General features: G+C 40.8%; 1 protein-coding gene across 2 annotated transcripts; it reads left to right on the top strand.

Annotated features, from left to right (window-relative positions):
* The first annotated feature begins 1,926 nt into the window (after nucleotides 1–1,926).
* Nucleotides 1,927–14,481, top strand: LOC123102494 (putative disease resistance protein RGA3). Of its 2 annotated transcripts, none has more exons than XM_044523886.1 (9): nucleotides 1,927–2,166; nucleotides 2,288–2,354; nucleotides 2,587–2,772; nucleotides 2,860–3,112; nucleotides 3,303–3,525; nucleotides 3,599–3,725; nucleotides 10,822–11,025; nucleotides 12,517–14,038; nucleotides 14,150–14,481. In XM_044523886.1, coding segments are annotated over exons 3-9 (2,493 nt in total). In that variant the 5' UTR covers nucleotides 1,927–2,166; nucleotides 2,288–2,354; nucleotides 2,587–2,610; the 3' UTR covers nucleotides 14,152–14,481. The 2 variants fall into 2 exon arrangements, with proteins under 2 accessions (XP_044379821.1, XP_044379814.1); XM_044523879.1 differs by having other exon boundaries at nucleotides 14,144–14,481.
* Nucleotides 14,482–19,949: the final 5,468 nt, after the last annotated feature.

The following is a 19,949-nucleotide window of genomic DNA, read 5'->3' as shown; positions in this document are numbered from 1 at the left end:
CACCCACCCATGTTTAATTGCTGCTGACTAATATCTCACCGGCCAGCCTCCCCAGCTACGTCCCGAACGTCATGTACTCGACTCCATTAATCTTTGGGCCCCACGGATCATTTCATGTCCAACTCCCCATAGTGAGGATGGCTAACACAGCAGGCATAACCAATAATGGAGTTAGCTAGTGGTTAAATGTCATTGTCATATCATCTGCACTTAATTAACTGAATACTCGTTTAGTTATGCACAATATACTACTCCCTCCGTCCCAAAATTTTTGTCTTAGATTTGTCTAAATATGGATGTATCTAGTTACGTTTCAGTATTAGATACATTTGTATCTAATATGTCACTAATACCCGACTAACTTTAGGGAGGCTAACTTTATTACTCCACTTACACAATCTTTTTATACTATGTAGAACTCCCCATAGTGAGGATGAAAGAATAAGGAGTAATCTATAAAGCTTGTTGCCCATGTTGCAGCTGACTATAAATCTGTAGCCTACTTTTGTTTCATATCCGGAAAACACTTCTCATCAGTCATCTATCTCCTTAACTTATCATAAAATCTGATGTGGCAATTTTTGTAGCACATCTTTCTCGAAAAAAACTCTTATAGTCAACTTACACAATATTGTTATACTTGCTGCCGCCTTAAACAATGAGTTGTGTTGTATTTTGCCAATATCTTCATGGATGCAATATATTATGCTTTCAGTTGGATTGAATGCTTCTTCTTTTTCTGAACCTAGGACAAATGTGCATTATGAACCTAGAACGAAAGACATGTAGAATATATGATGTTGTGTTTCTAATCCTTTCCTTCTAAAAAAATGAATGGTGAGCTCATACATAGCATTGCCATACTGGACCCTTTAAAAAATAACAAAAAAAGAATGATATGACATTGGCCTCCTTGTCTTGCATCAACTATGTAATGGAAATGGTTGTGTGTACCACAATGATGCAGAGGTCAATGGTATTGACCTTGCTTTCGAGAAAACAACTATAGTAAAAATAATTGTGTGTATCACTATGATGCAGAGGCCAATGGTGATGACCTTCCTTTCAAGAAAACAACTATAGTGAAAATAGTTGTGTTCAAAATTACACAGAGGCTGAGGGTCCAAACCTCCGTTTCGAGAAAAAAAAAATCTAGTGGAAACAATTGTGTGCATCACGGTGATGTAGAGGTCGGGGGTCTTGACCTCCCGTCGTGAAAAGAAAAAAGAAATGTCTCAGAAAAATATGTAATAAAAAACTTCTTTTAGCGAACCAACTTATAGTCGGATGGTTAGGAGGACAGTGGTATCCCCAGCCCACCAGGGTTCAAATCCTGGTGCTCGCATTATTCCTAGATTTATTTCAGTGGAAATAGACGTTCCCATCAACTACGAGGCTCCTCTGGTGACTTCGTCAATCTCAAAATGATATGCCGGCGCAGTCTATCGGAGCTGCTCATAGGGGTAGGGTCTGCGTGTACTGTGATCTAAATAAACTTCTTTTTATAAAAATCCAGTGGTATGATTTTTTATGATGCATGACTAAAATTTCGTTTGGCAAATTAATGACCTAGACACACAATTATAAACTAGAAGGCAGTTAGTCCTTGTCCCAAAACTTCTTTTTATACAAATTCAGTGGTATGCTTTTTTCTGATGCATGACTAAAATTACGTTTGGCAAATTAATGACCTAGACACACAATTATAAACTAGAAGGCAGTTAGTCCTTGTCCCAAAGTTAGAGCCAGTCCAGTAAGCTCTGAGTAAGAAGTCAGCTTCAATCAATTAACTGAGTTCTGAATGAATGCTACGTTCAATCCTCCAACTTGTGCTAGGAAATTAATTAGGACGCATCATTTTTCTTCTTTCCATTAAGGTGAGTTGAAGTGACGAGGTTGACAGGATGTAGCAAATGGTGTACATGTTGAGAGCAAATATAATGAGGTGACTCCTCACCACCATCGCCATAAGCCCTGGAGATCTATACACCAACCACTACAATAGCTAGCACTCGCTACCATTGCATCGCCGGGTAGAGGTAGGAGAGAAGAAGAAGAGCAGCAGCAACATCGATCATAGGAAGCTGCAGCACAGAGCCAACAAGGAAAAGCGAAGTCTTCCGTAGCAAACTTACGGGTACCTTGGTAGTAGCACCAGCAGTAGCGGTGAGCCTGCTCTTAAAAAAATCGCACTTATTAGTGAAGTGTTCACTAGGTAGTCGTTTCTTAATATAACTCTCCCATGCTCTCTCACATGGAAATGATCTCTGGAAGTCTTCCTTGACAGCTTGAGAAACCATCCGTTGTTCTAGTCTGGAAGAAATCATTTCAAGCCTGGGCCTCCGCCTCGCCAGGTAATCACAAAAAATTCCTTGACCCAGAAACTTCTTCAGATCTTATTCGTCCTTGTTGCCTACGCTCCGTCACCTTAGGGAGATGGTTTGTGTGTTTCTTTTGCTAATCAAGACAGCAACCAGAAGTAGTAGTAGGCCTATGATTTGACAACTCGTATATGCTGTCAAGCAAACAACTTTCCCTACGGCAAATGAAGAAGGGCGGGAAATAATGCGCTTGCTCTTGTTTTAGGGGTACCGTGACATATAATTGCAAATGGAATGTCGATCTATTATCACACCAAGGGACCTGGAGTCCATGCTATGTGATGAGACGGCAGAGCCCAAGCCGCTGCCACTGTCACTTCTCAAAGAAATTACAAATGATTTCTCTCCTGAGCAGAAAATTGGCTCCGGTGGATTTGCGGTGGTTTATAAGGTACAGTAACTCTGAGCTGCTTTGGGATTTAATCAAACTTTATCTGGAAACTGAAGTTTTTGCTGACAAGGCATCTTCTCAATGTAGGGAATTCTTGAGAATAGTTCCGTGGCTGTGAAAAGGATGTTAAATACGTATGAGTATGAGAAGGAGTACGTCCGAGAAGTTGAATGCCTCATGATGGTGAAGCACAAAAATGTCGTACGGTTTCTGGGATATTGTGCTGACACACAAGGCAGTATGTTAAAGTATGAAGGAAAATTGGTCTTGGCCGATGTACGACAAAGGTTGCTTTGCTTCGAGTTTGTTCCTAAAGGGAGTCTTCGTAAGTATATCACGGGTAGGATCATATGTTGCAAAGTTTCTTTTATCCTTTATGTTCATCGTTAAATTTCATATTGGTTAGTATCCCACATATCACTATGTATATGCTATCTTCATTTACATAATGACCACGTACGTACTATCCATAGACTTTAAGTATGTCAAATAATACTCGGATTGCTTTGTCCTCTCCTCCTCCTTCGTAGGTACATCTTGCGGACTTCACTGGACAGACCGGTATCAAATTATAATAGGAATTTCTCAGGGGTTACATTATCTTCATCAAAATAATATTGTCCACTCAGATCTAAAGCCAGAGAATATATTGTTGGATGATAATTTGGTACCAAAAATTACTGATTTTGGTCTATCAAGGTGCTTTCGTCCAATGCAGAGCCAGACTTTTACTGTAAACATACGCGGCACACCGTAAGTTTGCTAAGCCTCCTGACAGTTCCACATTTTTATTCCGTTACTCAGCGTGGGCGCGTCTATTATGCAGGGGTTATTTTGCACCAGAATGTTGGAACGGTGAAATCACACACCGGCTTGATATCTATTGTCTTGGTATAATAATCACGGAGGTACTGACAGGACAAAGGTTGTCTCTAAATGATAATGCTGACAAGGTAAGCACGATTTAGGTTCACTTTTAAAGATAAAGGATTGACTTCAAAACCAATACATTACTTGCTTCTCTTTTTAGATGCAACAAAATATCACTCCCTTTCATTTTTAGTAATTAACCGCCATGGGACTTATATCTTTATTTAAAGACTTAGAATTTATACGACATGAAAAATATTTGAAACTAGGATTTCAACATCTCGTAGATGGAAGTCACCTACAACAATAGTTTAAAAAACCCGAAATGGTGACCGAACCGGTGGGCCTCTCCATTCAGGTTTTCACCAATTAGGCTGCTGGTTAACCGGTCCATTTTACGGTTTTTATCATAAAAAAATATAATTAATAGTACATAGTATATGCTAATTTTGTACTGAAATTGGTTAAATAGCATTGTTTCCTCATAATAGACATCAAAATGACCTTAACATAGCGGTTATTGGCTTGGGTACGGCAGATGACTCAATTGTGGGTTTTCAATCCCTCTTTTCCCAATATAATTTTGGGGCTTTATTGTGTTCACCTGCCCAGTTTATTGACCAATTTTGCAGAAAACTGCCAGGTTCAGCTGGTTTCACCCATCAAATGGTGGGACGGTCTGTTAAACATAATGAACAGACGGGCCCGCTGGTTTTAGTCTTTTCCGTTCAAACGGACAGTTCGTTCCATTTTTAAACTATGCCTACAACTCAACCACACCTTGTCAAGTGGTGGTTCAACCTTTTTTCGAGAAGGAGGTTGCCTTTGGTTCAGCCATAGATGGAAAAAAGACATGTTGAACTACATCCAAATTGTTATCATGTCATGCTAATCTGTAAAACTTCAAAATCCAAAGAATTAGCATGTTGAAACAGACCAAATCATTATTTTAGATGTAAAATTTAGTGTAGGATGCAATTAGGGGGTGAATAGGTGTCTACAAAATATACCTCTCTTTCCTTTAGAATAGTCTTTGCGAAATATAAAGTTTGCCTAATAAAACTAAGGTGAGCACAACCTATATGATACTTGCAAGGTCAAGGGACCAAAGTAAACAAGATTAGATAAGAATTAACTGAAGACACATGGAGATAAAGAAGTATTCCGATGTTCACTTCCTTAGACGGGAGCTAATCATCGTTTGGATAGGTGTCAGGACACCAAAGTTTCTCGATGCCACCAAGGCTCCTCGGCGCTGAGGGAATCCTTTCAGCGCGTTCATTTTTCTAGCATTTCATATTGGTTGTCTTGCATTTCTAATAATTAGTTTAACCATTGTAATATTGTACGTATACAGTAAAAATTGATTGGCTGAGATCCACCTTAACAGAAAGATTGATCATCATCAAGTCTTTCTATTTTCCATTAAATTCAAGAAAACTCGATAGCACCTTACTATCTTTGAGCCACCACCACAACAACGATGCCAAATCATTTGTGGTAGACCTTTAGGTGGCCTCAATACTTTACAAGCATCAGGGTAAATCACAAATTGATTCCTCACAGATGATTCCTACCGCCTAGGACTATCCAACCTACAAGAGGAACTAGATCAAAGTAATAATCTTGGAATTTGTGCAAATCAAGAAAATGGTTAGTGAGAGAGGAAGGGCGCATATCTATTTTAGTGTTAACTCCTCTCAAATCCATCACAAATATGTCAAGGAATCAAAAAATTAGAGTTGAGAGGGTAGGGAGTTCAACCATGGATCTAAAATGTATGGAATGGAGTGGTCAACCTACCCCGAAGGGTTATTGTGGCGTATATGTAGTCGGGAAAAAACTAGTTGTTTTGTACAGAAATTACACATGCACAGGCTCCGAGTTGGCACCTACGGATGTTTCAAACCCACTCAACCAAGGTAGCATTGGGTCTGAGAGTTAGGCCAGAAGGCTCCTTCTTGAATTACTCAGAGACTCCAGATCCCCCGAGAGAAGATAGAGAGAAGGCGAGAGTGTTTGCCTCTAGCATCACGCCGCAACCCAGACACTAGCCAGGGACAAGGGACACAGGATCCTCCAACTCATTTGACCAGGCACTCCCGATGGAACCAGAGAGCACCAGCGAAAGAGTCGAAGGGTCTGCATTTGACTTTGACCCAAGATGGCCAGTGAAAACTCTAGATGATTCATGTGAAAACAACTACCCTAAAGGCCAAAGTTTCTTGCCATGATGCTCCGGCCAACACTGAAATTGCATACTGACCTAGATTTTTACTTCCCATTTTGGCATTGGACTTTGGGTTGATGGAAATGGTATCTTGTGTGAGAGGTAAGCACATGTGATAATTGATTCCAATCTGAGTCGGTAACGCATGGATGAATGGCCATGATTTTTGATCCTCGCCTAGGGAAGGAAGGGTCCAATCATGTAGCACCTAGTCTCATACGAACATAGTACGCAGTATGGGTACCTCGGTGGCCTCTCAACTATCTTGCTCTAGCTGGGCTTCGTCCTCCTGCGGCTCCAAAGTTTATGTTGTGGGCGGTGATTTGTAATTGAACACCTCAACGTCAACTGGCAGGGATTACCTTGACCATCTTTTCTTTGTGCCCCTTCTCTTCCTCCTGAATTTGATCTTTTAACCACAAAGCCCACCTGGGAATATGGTTTGTGTGAGTGAGAAACGATCTTGGCGTTTCCACCCTTCCCCTAGTCCAACATGGAAACCCAGCTCTAGGAAGATGAAGGTGGGTATAGCACCCAACACAACAACCAGTTAATGTCCAATATGTCAGGATACCACCTGGGACATAGACTGGCCCCACAGACCAACACTTTTCTTTGCTGCACACTTTGACCTCACTCGTGGCGCACCTGACAACAAGTTTGGTCGCAGGACAAGCACACTTAACATGGAGGTTCTTTGGAGACCAACTTCGTGTGTTGCACTTCATTGATGTGGTATTCTATCATTCCTATTAAGCCAGAATGTCACAATGGACAGAGTTCATGGCATTGTAGTGAGCGAGTTCCATTTGGGCCCCATGCTCGGAACCAAATGACGACGAATAATGCTCATCGATCTTGGTGAAATCATAGAAGAATGTAAAGGGGGGATGGTGCCCGACGGGATCGTCGAGTATGATGGTGACTCAATTGTTTTACCCCGCGTTAGTAACTCGGATGGATAAAAGCCCTACGCCCTCCATATTTGTATAGATCGATAAGAAGTTACAAATGACTTGTTCATCTATTGTACAAGCGCCCCTTAAGGACACATTCGTTCATAGGATAGGAATTTTATAGGAAAAGAAAAATAATAGGAAGTGAGATAACATGTATTTCAAATCCTTTTTCGACAAAGGGTGGATTTTATTAGCTCAAAAAGAAGCATCAAGAGAATACAAAACCAAAGAGCACACACCCGACCTCTGCATAGCTAGGATGCGCACAACCAACACCAACAAATGCACAAAAAACACGTCAGGAAATAGCAAAGTCATACAAGACCAAAGCTATGCATATGCGAGGAAAAAAGAAAACCACAAAGTGATCAGATCTACGATCGGCAAACTAAATCAATGACCATATCTGCACCAACTACCTCATGACACAACACAGATGACGAGATTCTTCAACAACAACACCTTCAAGAAGTGAGTGACACTTAAGCATCCTCGCCGCTAATAGATCCAACCACCAAGGCCAGAATCTAAGTTTTCACCCTGAAGTATCAATCCAAGCATATTCGAGCAATGCCTTCAACAAAGCAATGACATAAATAAACCATCGTCATTGCCACGTAATACTAGCTCGGGTCAGACCTAGGATTTTATCATGGAGCTCGCGACCAGGTGCTCGAGAACACCACCATCAAAGTCACTCAACTGTTGTCGCCACCACTTCTCCATGACCTGCGCAGCTACATGCAATGTAACCGTCGCAACTGCCCGACCAGCCCTCCGCGTCAAGCTGCCATCCATAGTTTGCAACTTACTGTTGTAGTCAACTATTGAACCTACAGAGATGAACCCTCCCAAAAATCTCTCTGTGACCACTGCCATCACGGACCACATATGGTGGACGCAACACACTCTACAGTCACCCTACTTCGTCGAGCGAATCTGGATCACCATCACAAATTTATCCAGGTATGAATCAGGAAACCACATCGAGTCAGCCATGGACGACGCCAAAGTTGTGACCACCTGCAAACAGATCTAACCGCCGCGCCATGCACATGATCGCAGACAGTCACCGCCAGCTAGAACCTCATAGGCCGCTGCCCTTAGTTCCCAAACTCCACCGCCCGTGCAGGAGACAGCCGAAGGACCTGTTACCACGGCAAAGTCTAGAGAGTCAGCAAGGGCAACATGTGAGGGAGAGCCTGCCCCCCAAGGAGCGCGCCCACACCATGCCCGCGCTAGCCTGGCACACCAGCCAACGCCGTTAGATCCACCCGTGGCATATGCATATCGACCAGATCCCAGTCGTGCCACGACGATCAGCTTGACCACCTAGGACGCTTCCTCGAACAACCCACCATGCCAGCGGGTAGGCGAGGGCCCTCCATGGCCGACGCACTGTAGGGCTTTACCAGGCGGTGCTTGCGGGCAACAGTAGAGATGTGTGTCCGGCGTCTGCTGATGGAAGTTGCGCCCATGTCTAAGCTATTTTTTTCATTTGAAATGTGAAGGATTGATTCCTATCCTACATAGGAATAGGAATCCATTTCGACATACCAACTACCCACAAAGAATTATTATTTTTCTTGAAAATCCTATCTTGTATAATTCCTACAAACCAAAGGACGCCTAGAACCTTATTAAATACATCATTTCATTATCATATAGTACATCATTACCATTGTTACACAACCCTGAATCGAGCCACACCATGGAACAGAACCAAACCACAAAAGAAAGAAAACCACCCACGCCCATCAACTCTCCACGTGTCTATATTGACCCAGTTCTCACCCCTAAAATTATGATCCGCCCCCACTACCTTCCTCCTCTTCCTCAAACCTCCATTCCTGATGCCAGTCATTACCGTTGGATCCTCCCCCTCGCGCGTGATGCCCTACCACTGGACCCAGATCAGTAGGCCACACCGTCCTCATTCCCGTGCTCACACCCGTCCTCGAACAGCCACCATCGCCCTCCCTTTCCTGGTCAAGGATGACGACATGGCTTTAGGAACACTCTACCTTCTTCTGCCCATCCCCTATGCAAGCAAGCAGTCGAGCCCCAGTAAGTGGTGGACGTGCTTGCCGGAAATTCCTCCTTGAGCCCTTTAGTGTTAAGCGGTCATCGATCCTCAACACCATTCGCTCACGGGAGTAAAACCTGCTCATACACATAGCGATCTTATTAGTCCCTTTAGTTTGTCGTCATCAAAATAAAACATACTTAGGTGCGAATATGCACTTTCAAACATTGATGTTCAACTTTTATGCATTGGTCTAACACCATGATTTACAAATGGAATAAAAATGAGCATGCTCCTTACGGAGGGACTATTGATACTTGGTGATGAAAATATATTTAAAACAGGAATAAAAGGCAACAAAAAATATAGTTCGATGAGTACTATTTTTTAGAAAAAATACCTTCTATACAAATTCGTTTTGTGAAGGAGAAAGTGTCAATTTGCATATCTGCACATGTGAGAACAATAATGCTTAGATTATTTCTGTGGGAGAGTGGTTGTACAATTTCATCACCGAGGCCCAAGTTATCTATAACCTGAATTTTGATGCATATTTTTTTTACCTTGCATCTGTATTCGTTAGATAGTGATAACTGCTACATCATTGATCAAAGAAGGGTTCTTCACACTGACGATATCGCCATCTTAGCTTATACATGTGACACATAATTGGCTTCTCTATTACAATGTTCACCCAGTGTTCGTGGAAATTCGTATAAGACATGGAAACAATCGTATAAAATTATGCCCTACAGGACCTGAGGTTCTTCTGCCATTGATCATGGTCTCAATTACCTTAGAATTGTAGGAGATTGTGACTATTTTGTTGCAACCCATTGTTTGTTTAAGTTGTAATCCAAAGCGCAACGTCATTGTCTCTGTTTTTAGTGCATCACCACACATGTCAATCTTTAGGTTTCCACCACAATGAAAGCTTCCCTGGAATCTCTCAAAACTACACCTGCTGCTCAGTGTAGCATGTCCTTATCGAAAGCATCGTCGACATTAAGATTAATCATGCCATGAGGGGGCCTCAACCATCCACCTTTAATCACTTGAGCCTTGGGGGATAATAGCTACATCATACTTTGATGTTAGCGCATCTACAAACATAGCTATCTACGTTATCGTCTGCGTCTTCTACTAACGGACAAGCCTATGATGCTCCTTGATTACATGCCATACATTGTCGAAGAACCTTAATCTGCTGGTTTGCTAGAGTAACATAACATGGAAGATTTCCATGCAGAGCATGCCATATGCCTTTTTTACCTTAGCTAGGCACATCATTTTGCCAAATTGTACCACATATATTATTGATAGACTTTGCTTCTCTGCCGTTCCATCGCCTCTCCTACCAATCGATGATCCCATTTCGCATGGTATAAGCCGAAAGGACAGAAAAAGTACATCTCTTTGTGAGGCTCGAGGATATATTTGGAGAGTGGGCGATGGTAAAAAATAGCAGTTGGGATGATGCATGGATACCTAATTGTAATAGCAGAAAGTTGATTACTCCAAGGGGTTAACAACTTTTTCATAAGTTTGTGACATTACTGATCGATCTACAGGACAATGGGATGAAGAGTTTGTTAGACAAACATTAAGGCTGGTTGATGCAAATTATGTCCTTGCAATCCCATTACCCTCACATGACATGGCAGATTTCATGGAATGCATATTTTTTATTAATTCAGAGTATACCATGTGAGAAGAAACCAGAGCGCACCTTAATTAAGTTCTTGGGGAATTTGAGAAAAGAAGAAATGTTCTTGGGGAATTTTTCCCGCAAAAAAAAGAAGTTCTTGGGGAATTTTTGCTTGGTAGTTTGAAGTGTTACCTGATGGGGTTTTGTATCAGCTGGTAACATAACTTATGGGCCTCGTATATGTACTACTACATTCATTAATTTTGTGTTGCAAAATATGTCTCTTGTTTTCATAATACACTATTATAATTCATAGGTAGTTGAAAGTTGGAGTGCCATATTGGAGAAACCACAGCAGGATGTACAACTGGAACAGGTACGAGTATGTGCTGAGATTGCAATGAAGTGCATGGAGATCAACCCGGCAAGGAGACCAGATACACAACATATTATCAGTGCCCTTGATGGAAGAGAAACTATAAATGGATATATTGAAAATAGCATGATTACTTCACAGCAGGTAAATCACTCGCGTGGAAGACATACCTCCCACACAACTTAATCTTGAGACTTTGTGTACATGCATGCATCTCCATTTGCTCTTTTATTGCTACAATCCAGTAGTTGAAGTGAAATATACTTAATTGGTTATTTGAACAGGCCAAAAATGCTACAAATGAGCGGTACCATGATACGCCTAATGCGCTAGGAGAGACAAGCTCTAATCCCCTCATGATCGCAAACACTTTGAAAACAAAATTAGGCAAAAGAAATAGAAGCACTAGAATAAAATAATGTTGTTACATTCACCATGATTTATTAATAGTAAAATAAATAATAGTTTTCTACCAACGTATTTATGTGAAAATATCTATTTACAAACTTATTGAATACATCATTACTGCCCCCTTTAAGAATTAGACGTCATCCTAAAGAACGAGCTCAGAAACCTCAATAGCTAATAATAAAAATTAACAATGTTGGATACACGACTAATTTGAACATATCTGTTTATCGTGTTGAGACATTTGAAACAATATAATGTTAATGTATTTATGTTTTGAGCATTTTTAAGATGTCCTACTTTCCTCTTTGTGACAACGTATCTAGTTCACCAAGTAAATTTGTTTATCGGATGCACACATACATCAGCAACCATTGGATGATGAAGTGATGGACATGATCAATTGACAACTCACATATTTATCAAAAAACTTGTATTTAATAAAAATCAACTTGCACCACAGTTTGTGGCGATTTTTCTAAACTACGGTTGATATATAAAACTAAGATTCATCAAATTTAACTAGTTTTGTTTTCGTGAAATTCAGTTTCATCGAGTTTTGGATACGAAACTTGATGGTGAAACTCATTTAAGTTTTATTAAATTTTAGACGAGATAAAATCTTGGGTTAATTTTCTTAAATGGACTATGGGTGAATATTTATAAGAATTAAACGATTATTGTGCAACAATAGCAGAAACCAGGAACCCAAAGGGTTAAAGTGCAGGTATATTTTCGTACAATACAATGTTATTCCTACAAATATGATATATCCCAACCTATTCATGAATCTTGCGGTACATTTTCCCATCCAATGGCCCAAAACGACATACCTTCGGTGCATATATATGGCTGGAGTCGGTGATAGATTATCAACCTCATATGAGTTTTTTTTATTTGGGTCATCTATTGATCATGTGTATATTTACAACATAAATATTCTGTAAGATAGAAATGTTTCATGAAAGTTCTTTTTTTTAAACATAGTTTTTTTTCTTGTCAGTTCAAAATAGTTCATATTGTCGTGAAAGTTTGTACCCACGAAATGAGCACAAATTTGTATCTATGTAAAACGTATTCGTTTTTGGACTCTTGGGAACATTTGGTTGCACCCATATTTTACATACTAATGCCATGCAAGCATTCTAAATAAATTATAAATTTATGGTCCATAGACAAAGATCACTATATTATTCATCCAAAGGGCTAATTCCATGTTATTATCAGCAGTTTAATCCGGAAGTATTGAATGACACCATGGGTGCTCTTTGGTTGAGGTATCAACAACTTAATCCAGATCTCCAGCGAAGCTTCAAATATTGCAGTATTTTCCCCAAGAGATCCAAGTTAAGAAGGGATGTGTTAGTTCGCTTGTGGGTAGCACAAGGGTTTATAAAGACCAGTTGTGCAACGGAGGACATGGAAGATATAGCTGAGAGTTATTTTCAGGAGTTAGTGTCATGCTCATTTCTTCAGCAAGGAGGAGAATGGCATGATACTTGGTTTACAATTCCTGACCTGTTGCATGATTTATTAGACAAGATTAGTGGAACGGACTGCTTCAGAATCGAGAATGCAAGGAGTCAGAGAGGAGAAGGATGGAAAGGAGATGTTCCCCAAGACGTCTGCCATCTTCTTGTAGAGCGTTATGATGGAGAATTGATTACCAAAAAGATCCTTGGATTGGAAAATTTACACACCCTCATAATATATGTTGTTGAAAGGGATACATCAGTTGAGGCAAAAGTCATGGAGAGTATATGCAAGAGGCTACGTAAACTACGGGTATTGGCTGTTGCTTTCAGCCGGGAACATCTTCCAATCTTACGACCCAAGAAGTTCCTGGTACCAGAATCCATTAGACAGTTAAAGGACCTATGCTATCTTGCTTTCAGGACATTCGAATGCACCGTAATTTTACCAAGCACACTAACGAATAAACTTCACCAGATGCAGCTGCTAGACTTTGGTAATCATAGCAATGGCCAAATTTGGGAATTTACCCTTGATAACCTTATGAACCTGCGATACATAATTTGTGAGAACTTAGACTGTCCTAACATAGGCAGGCTGATCTCACTCCAAGCGTTACCAAGCAGCAGGTTCACTGTGAGGAATGAACATGGTTATGAGATAAAGCAGCTTAAGGACCTAAACAAGCTTCGTGGCAGCCTGACAATCTATGGCCTTGAAAATGTTAAAAGCAAGGAGGAAGCTGTTGTAGCCAATATAGGTGCCAAGGATCGGTTGAAGGAACTGAAGTTGGAATGGGGTGATGATGGTACAAGGTGCAGTTCAGAAGTTGAAGCAGAGGTGCTTGAGGGCCTGCGCCCTCCCGTAGGTCTTGAAGAACTGATTATCTCAGGCTATAAAAGCTCGAGAAACCCAGATTGGATGGTGGGTAAACAGAATGGTGGCCCAGAGAACCTGCAAAAACTTGTGTTGTTTGGATGGAGCCAACCGGGATCTTGTCCTGAACTTGAGGCGTTCGTTCAGCTTCGTGTGCTCTGGCTTGGTCACTGCAGGTGGGACACATTGCCAGCCAGTATTGAGCACCTCACATCGCTCAAGGAACTGGAAATCGAAGGGTGCTTGAATATCCGGTCGCTTCCAACACTGCCCCGATCTCTTGAGAAGTTTTCTGTTGCATACTGCAGTGGTGAGTTCACGAAGTCATGTCAAACAGTCAGACATCCAAATTGGCAGAAGATCAAGCACATCCCCGACCAAAGATTTGAAGACCCAGCATGTAAGACTGTAATCCTATTTTCTACTTTTTTTTGTATCATGAAAATGGGCTGTGTCATGATGATCTGCTACTAACTTTTGTTATGTTTCTTCATCTATGTGCTAGCCTCAGAAGAAAATTCTAGTGAGATTGTCCCACAAAAGAAGAGAAGAAAGAAGAGAAGGTTGGCTAGGAATCACAAGTCGGTGAATCAGTGAAGGAATGTGGAGCCATCAGGAAAAACTATTGCCAGGCCAGCCAGGCGGCTGTGTGAGATTTGTTCTTACTTTCCTTATGCTTGTTTGATTGTGCACTGTGATTTTCAGAATGAATCAGACATATATGGCTGTACTACTGTTTATTATGATTATTTGTGAGCGTGAGAGAATTATGTATACTATTCAGTACTATTTCTGATCTGTAATAATGTGGGCAGTACCGTTTAATTTGATTGGTGAATGCTATTTAATCAGTGCACTATGTAATGCATGCCAAGGAGTTGGATAATCCAGGCCTCTATTGCTTATCTGTCAGCGAAAGTTGGTTAAAATGTACTGGATTAGTTTAGATTTGTCCGTGACCACTCTCATCACACACATGAAAGACCTTGCATCGGTCTGTGATGATTGTCATCAGAGAAGGATGCGAGACCTACTCTGTCTGTAATAGCAAATATGAGTATCCATCTTTGGCTCGTTTTCGCTGAAGATTCTCTCCTACTAAGGGTTCGACACCGTCAAAGAAGCTACCATGTGCAGGCGCACGAGCTGATAACTAGTGACCCTGTCAAAATTACTATGAAAACTTATTCCTTAAGTCCCCCTAAATAGATACATCCTTAAGTATAGAATATTAATGCTGTGGAGAATATTATTGCTGTGGAGACGATACTATAATTACGTAGTAATCTTGTGCAAGAAGTTCCAACACATTAAGGCCAGTCGCACGTAGTCAACCTTGTTAGGCAACAAGCAGTGGCGAAGCTATGTACAAGTCTGGGGCTGTGCCTCCGTCTCAGCTGGATCTTCCAGATTCTTCGAGGCCAAGGTCTCCGAGCTCCACCTCCATGGCCCAAGTCGCGCTACAAATCCGGCAGACTAGACGTACCCGTCCTCTCTCACTCTGCTGTCTCCCTCTGGTCCCTCTCACTGATCTCTCTCTCTCTCTTTCTCTCTGTTAGATAATAACAAGAATAAAACGAGACAAAGAGACACAGATTTTTACGTGGAAACCCTTGCGGGAGAAAACCACGGACGCACGAAGGCGCAATCACTATGATGGAGGAGTATTACAAGCACGAGACGACAGGTCGTATGAGGTGCGACTACATGGGGTATATAAGAGGGCAATACATGAGAGTCTTTGGAGGACAAGTAAACGAGTTGTACTCTTACGCGTCGACGCCAACGCAAAGGCCCACACCGGTTGTACTACATCTAGTCCAATACGGTACTAGAATTTAGATCATAATTTAACAATCTCCACCTTGATCCAAATTCCCTCCAGTAGTCGAAGAATGTGAATAACTCCATCCAAATCAGTATAAACACCTTGTGCGTCAAAGTCCATAGGACTAGTGAGAAATACCAATTAAGCCTGAGCAAAGCTCAAACTTATTGGTCGGAACTGGCTTTGTCATCATATCAGCAGGATTATCATGAGTACTTATCTTGCATACCTTCAAATTGCCTTCAGCAACAACATCTCGAATATAATGAAATCTAACATCAATGTGCTTTGTCCTCTCATAATACATTGGATTCTTTGTAAGATAAATAGCACTTTGACTGTCAGAAAATATGGTAGGGCAAGATGAATCTCCACAAAGCTCAGTGTACAAACCTCTCAACCAGATAGCTTCTTTGCATGCCTCAGAAATAGTCATATACTCGGCATCAGTAGTGGAACAAGCCACAATAGACTGCAAAGTTGCTCTCCAACTCACAGCACAACCACCAGTGGTGAAAACATAACCTGTGAGTAATCTTCTCTTATCCAAATCACCAGCAAAATTAGAATCAACAAAACCAATAAGTCCATCTCCAGTTTTCCCAAACTGTAAATAAGCATTAGAAGTACCATGCAGGTATCTAAAAATCCACTGAACTGCTTTCCAATGCTCTTTTCCAGGATTAGCCATGTATCTACTGACAACGCTCAACGCATATGATAAATCCGGACGAGAACAAACCATGGCATACATAAGTGAACCAACTGCACTTGAATAGGGTACTCTAGACATGTACTCAATATCAGAATCTGACTTAGGACATAAAGCTGATGACAATTTGAAGTGTGCAGCTAACAGTGTGCTCACCGGCTTGGCATTATGCATATTAAAACGACGAAGAACTTTATCAATATATCCCTTCTGACTTAGATATACTTTTCCAGACGGTCTATCTCTGGATATTTCCATGCTAAGAATTTTCTTTGCTGCACCCAAATCCTTCATCTCAAATTCATTACTCAATTGCTTCTTTAGTTCATCAATCTCTGACATACTCTTTGCAGCAATAAGCATATCATCAACATAAAGGAGCAAATAAATAGTTGAACCGTTGACCAACTATCATAATTAGACCTTTTGAAACCTTGAGAGAGTATAAAGGTGTCAAATCTCTTGTACCACTGTATAGGGGATTGCTTCAATCCATAAAGAGATTTCTTTAACTTACAGACAAGCTTTTCTTTTCCAGGAATAACAAAACCTTCAGGTTGTTCCATATAAATATCCTCTTCTAATTCTCCATGTAAGAATGCAGTTTTAACATCCAATTGTTCAAGCTCAAGATCATGCATGGCAACAATACTGAGTAAAGTGCGAATAGAGCTATGCTTCACAACAGGAGAAAAGACTTCCTTATAGTCAATACCTTGAATCTGGCTATAACCTTTAGCAACTAACCTTGCTTTATATCGTGTCTCATCATTAGGAGAAACACCTTCTTTCCTCTTGAAAACCCACTTGCAACGAATAGGTTTCTTCTCGCAATTTTACTAAATCTCAAGTGCCATTCTTTTCAAGTGATTCCATCTCATCATGCATAGCGGTCATCCACTTATTACTATCACCAGAAATAATAGCTTCGGAATATGAAGAAGGCTCGGCATTACCTTCAATTTCTTCTGCAATAGATAAAGCAAAAGAAACAATATTGCACTCTTCAATTAACCTGTCAGGTTTATTAATACCCCGTCTAACTCTGTCACGTGCGAGATTCCAACTGGGTGGAACAATATGCTGATTTGGAGTAGGAGTGACATGATCATCATTAACGACGGGTTCATCATGTGCATCAACAATTTCATTACCAGATGTATCACCTGAATCAATAACATGCTCCACCTGAATAGTAGGCTCCTGAACAATAGGCTGTTGTTCACTCTCAACGGGAACATTAGTAGATGAAACATCATGTAACATAGCAGATTCATTAAAGATAACATTTCTGCTAATAACAACCTTCTGGGTTTCAGGATTCCACAATTTAAAACCTTTAACACCAGACTTATAACCAAGAAAGATGCACTTAACAGCCCTAGGCTCCAACTTTCCATTACCAACATGAGCATAAGCAGTGCAACCAGAAACTCTCAACTGTGAATAATCAGCAGGTGAACCAGACCATACCTCAATTGGAGTTTTCTTATTAAGTGCAATAGATGGTGAACGGTTAATGAGATAACAAGCAGTGGAAGCGGCCTCAGCCCAAAAACGCCTATGCAAACCTGCATTGGACAACATGCAACGGGCTCTGGAAATAATGGTCATGTTCATACGCTCAGCAACACCGTTTTGTTGATGAGTATAAGGAACGGTGTAGTGTCTGACAATGCCTTCAGACTTGCAATAATTTTTAAATTTCTTAGAACAGAATTCCATACCATTATCAGTGCGAAGTATTTTTACCTTCTTTTCAGTTTGTCTTTCAATCATAATCTTCCACTCCTTAAATGCTGAGAATGCTTCATATTTATGCTTCAAGAAATAAGGCCAAACTTTTCTCGAATAATCATCAATAATAGTCAGCATGTAACTTGCACCACCTAGTGACTTCTTGCGAGATGGTCGCCATAAATCAGAATGCACATAATCAAGAATACCTTCAGTTGTATGAGTCGAAGTGTTGAACTTCACCCTCTTGTGCTTGCCGAAGATACAATGCTCACAAAATTTCAATTTACCAGGTTCATATCCATCAAGGAGACCTCTCTTATTTAACTCTGCTAAACCAAGTTCACTCATATGTCCAAGACGCATATGCCAAAGGTTAGCAGCATCACAATCAAAATTCTTTGAAACAACTGGAGTAGCATTACAAACGGTAGAACATCGAAGGTAATAAAGACCATTGGTCGAACTTAAGTCACCTTTCATCACAACAAGGGAGCCTTTGGTGACCTTCAAAACACTATCTCCACCTGAATACTTGTACCCCTTTGCATCAAGGGCACTAACAGAGATAAGATTTCTCTTCATCTTCGAAATATACCGAACATCTGTCAAAGTTCTGATCATGCCATCAAACATATTGATTCGAACAGAACCTATGCCTTCAATCTTGCATGGTGAATTATCAAAACCCAAAACGGAACCAGCAGAAGTAGTGGAATCAAAAGTAGTAAACCAATCTCTATGTGGACACATATGAAAAGTGCATGCAGTATCAAGTACCCACTCATCATTGGTCTCAGCACATCCAGCAATAACGACAAGAGCATCATCGGAACTATCATCATGAGCAACGTTAGCAGAATTTTCACCTTGTTTGTTACCTTTCCTCTTTTCCTTATTCTGCAATTTGAAACACTCTGAGATGTCATGCCCGTCTCTCCTGCAATATCTGCAATACTTCTTGTCTCTGGATTGCGACCAACCCCTGTGGCCGTTCTTACTTTTGCCTCTGTTTCCATTATGTGAGTTCTTCTCCTTTGTCCTGCCACGAACAGATAATCCCTCGGCTTGGGATGAACTCGAACCATCATGAGGCACCATTAATTTCATCTTCTCCTTGGAGTTCAAAGCTTCATAAACTTCATTAAGTGTGAGAGTATCACGACTGTATAATATGGTGTCTCTAAAATTGGTATAAGAACTTGGCAGTGAACAAAGTAACATTAAAGCAGTATCTTCCTCTTCATACTTAACCTCCATTGCAGCTAGATCAGATATAATCTCTTTAAATTCTGAAATATGATTCAAAACATTACCTCCCTCGGGTAACCTGTGCAGGAATAATTTTTGCTTCAGATGCATCTTGCTGGTGAGATCTTTAGTCATACAAATCCCTTCCAGCTTTAACCATAGAGCGGCGGCAGTTTTCTCGCTCAAAACTTCCTGCAAAATATTATTATGCAAATGGAGTTGAATTTGTGACAAAGCCTTACAATCAATTTTTTTCTCCTCATCAGTCCAATCTTGAATTCGGTTCTTCCCAAAACTGTCCAGTGCTACATCATAGTCGGCCTGTGCCAACAACGCCCGCATCTTGACTTGCCATAGGGTAAACCTTGTGTCACGATCTAGCAGCGGAAAATCGTACTTCATGATTGCCATGAGTAGATAAATCTGTGTACACAAAGTAGTGCAAGTCGAAAGAAATAATCCTTGATAGAATTACTTTGCGGACCAGACAAAAAAGTAGGGTAAATAGCACCTGGATAGACGCTGGGTGTGGACATAGCAATCAGTTGAGAAAACAAATCTGATTTTCTAGTACTCAATAGTACTACTAGTCTTCACGTGAGCAAGTAGCAGCAGAGCTTCAGTAGATTTGACGCGAAGCAGGAGAAAACAAATCAATCTCTTCACGTGGCTGCCTCCAACTCGTACTACTAGTACGATTGATCTTTGCGTCGAAAGATGTGACGCCGCTGTACCTCGATCGGCTGGTAAATCAGATAAACCTACACGTACCGATTGGAACGC

Source organism: Triticum aestivum, chromosome 1B, assembly GCF_018294505.1.
Source record: "Triticum aestivum cultivar Chinese Spring chromosome 1B, IWGSC CS RefSeq v2.1, whole genome shotgun sequence".
In the NCBI taxonomy this organism is placed as follows: domain Eukaryota; kingdom Viridiplantae; phylum Streptophyta; class Magnoliopsida; order Poales; family Poaceae; genus Triticum; species Triticum aestivum.
The sequence above is the reverse complement of the archived record's forward strand: the minus strand, read 5'-3'. Positions and strand labels throughout refer to the sequence as shown.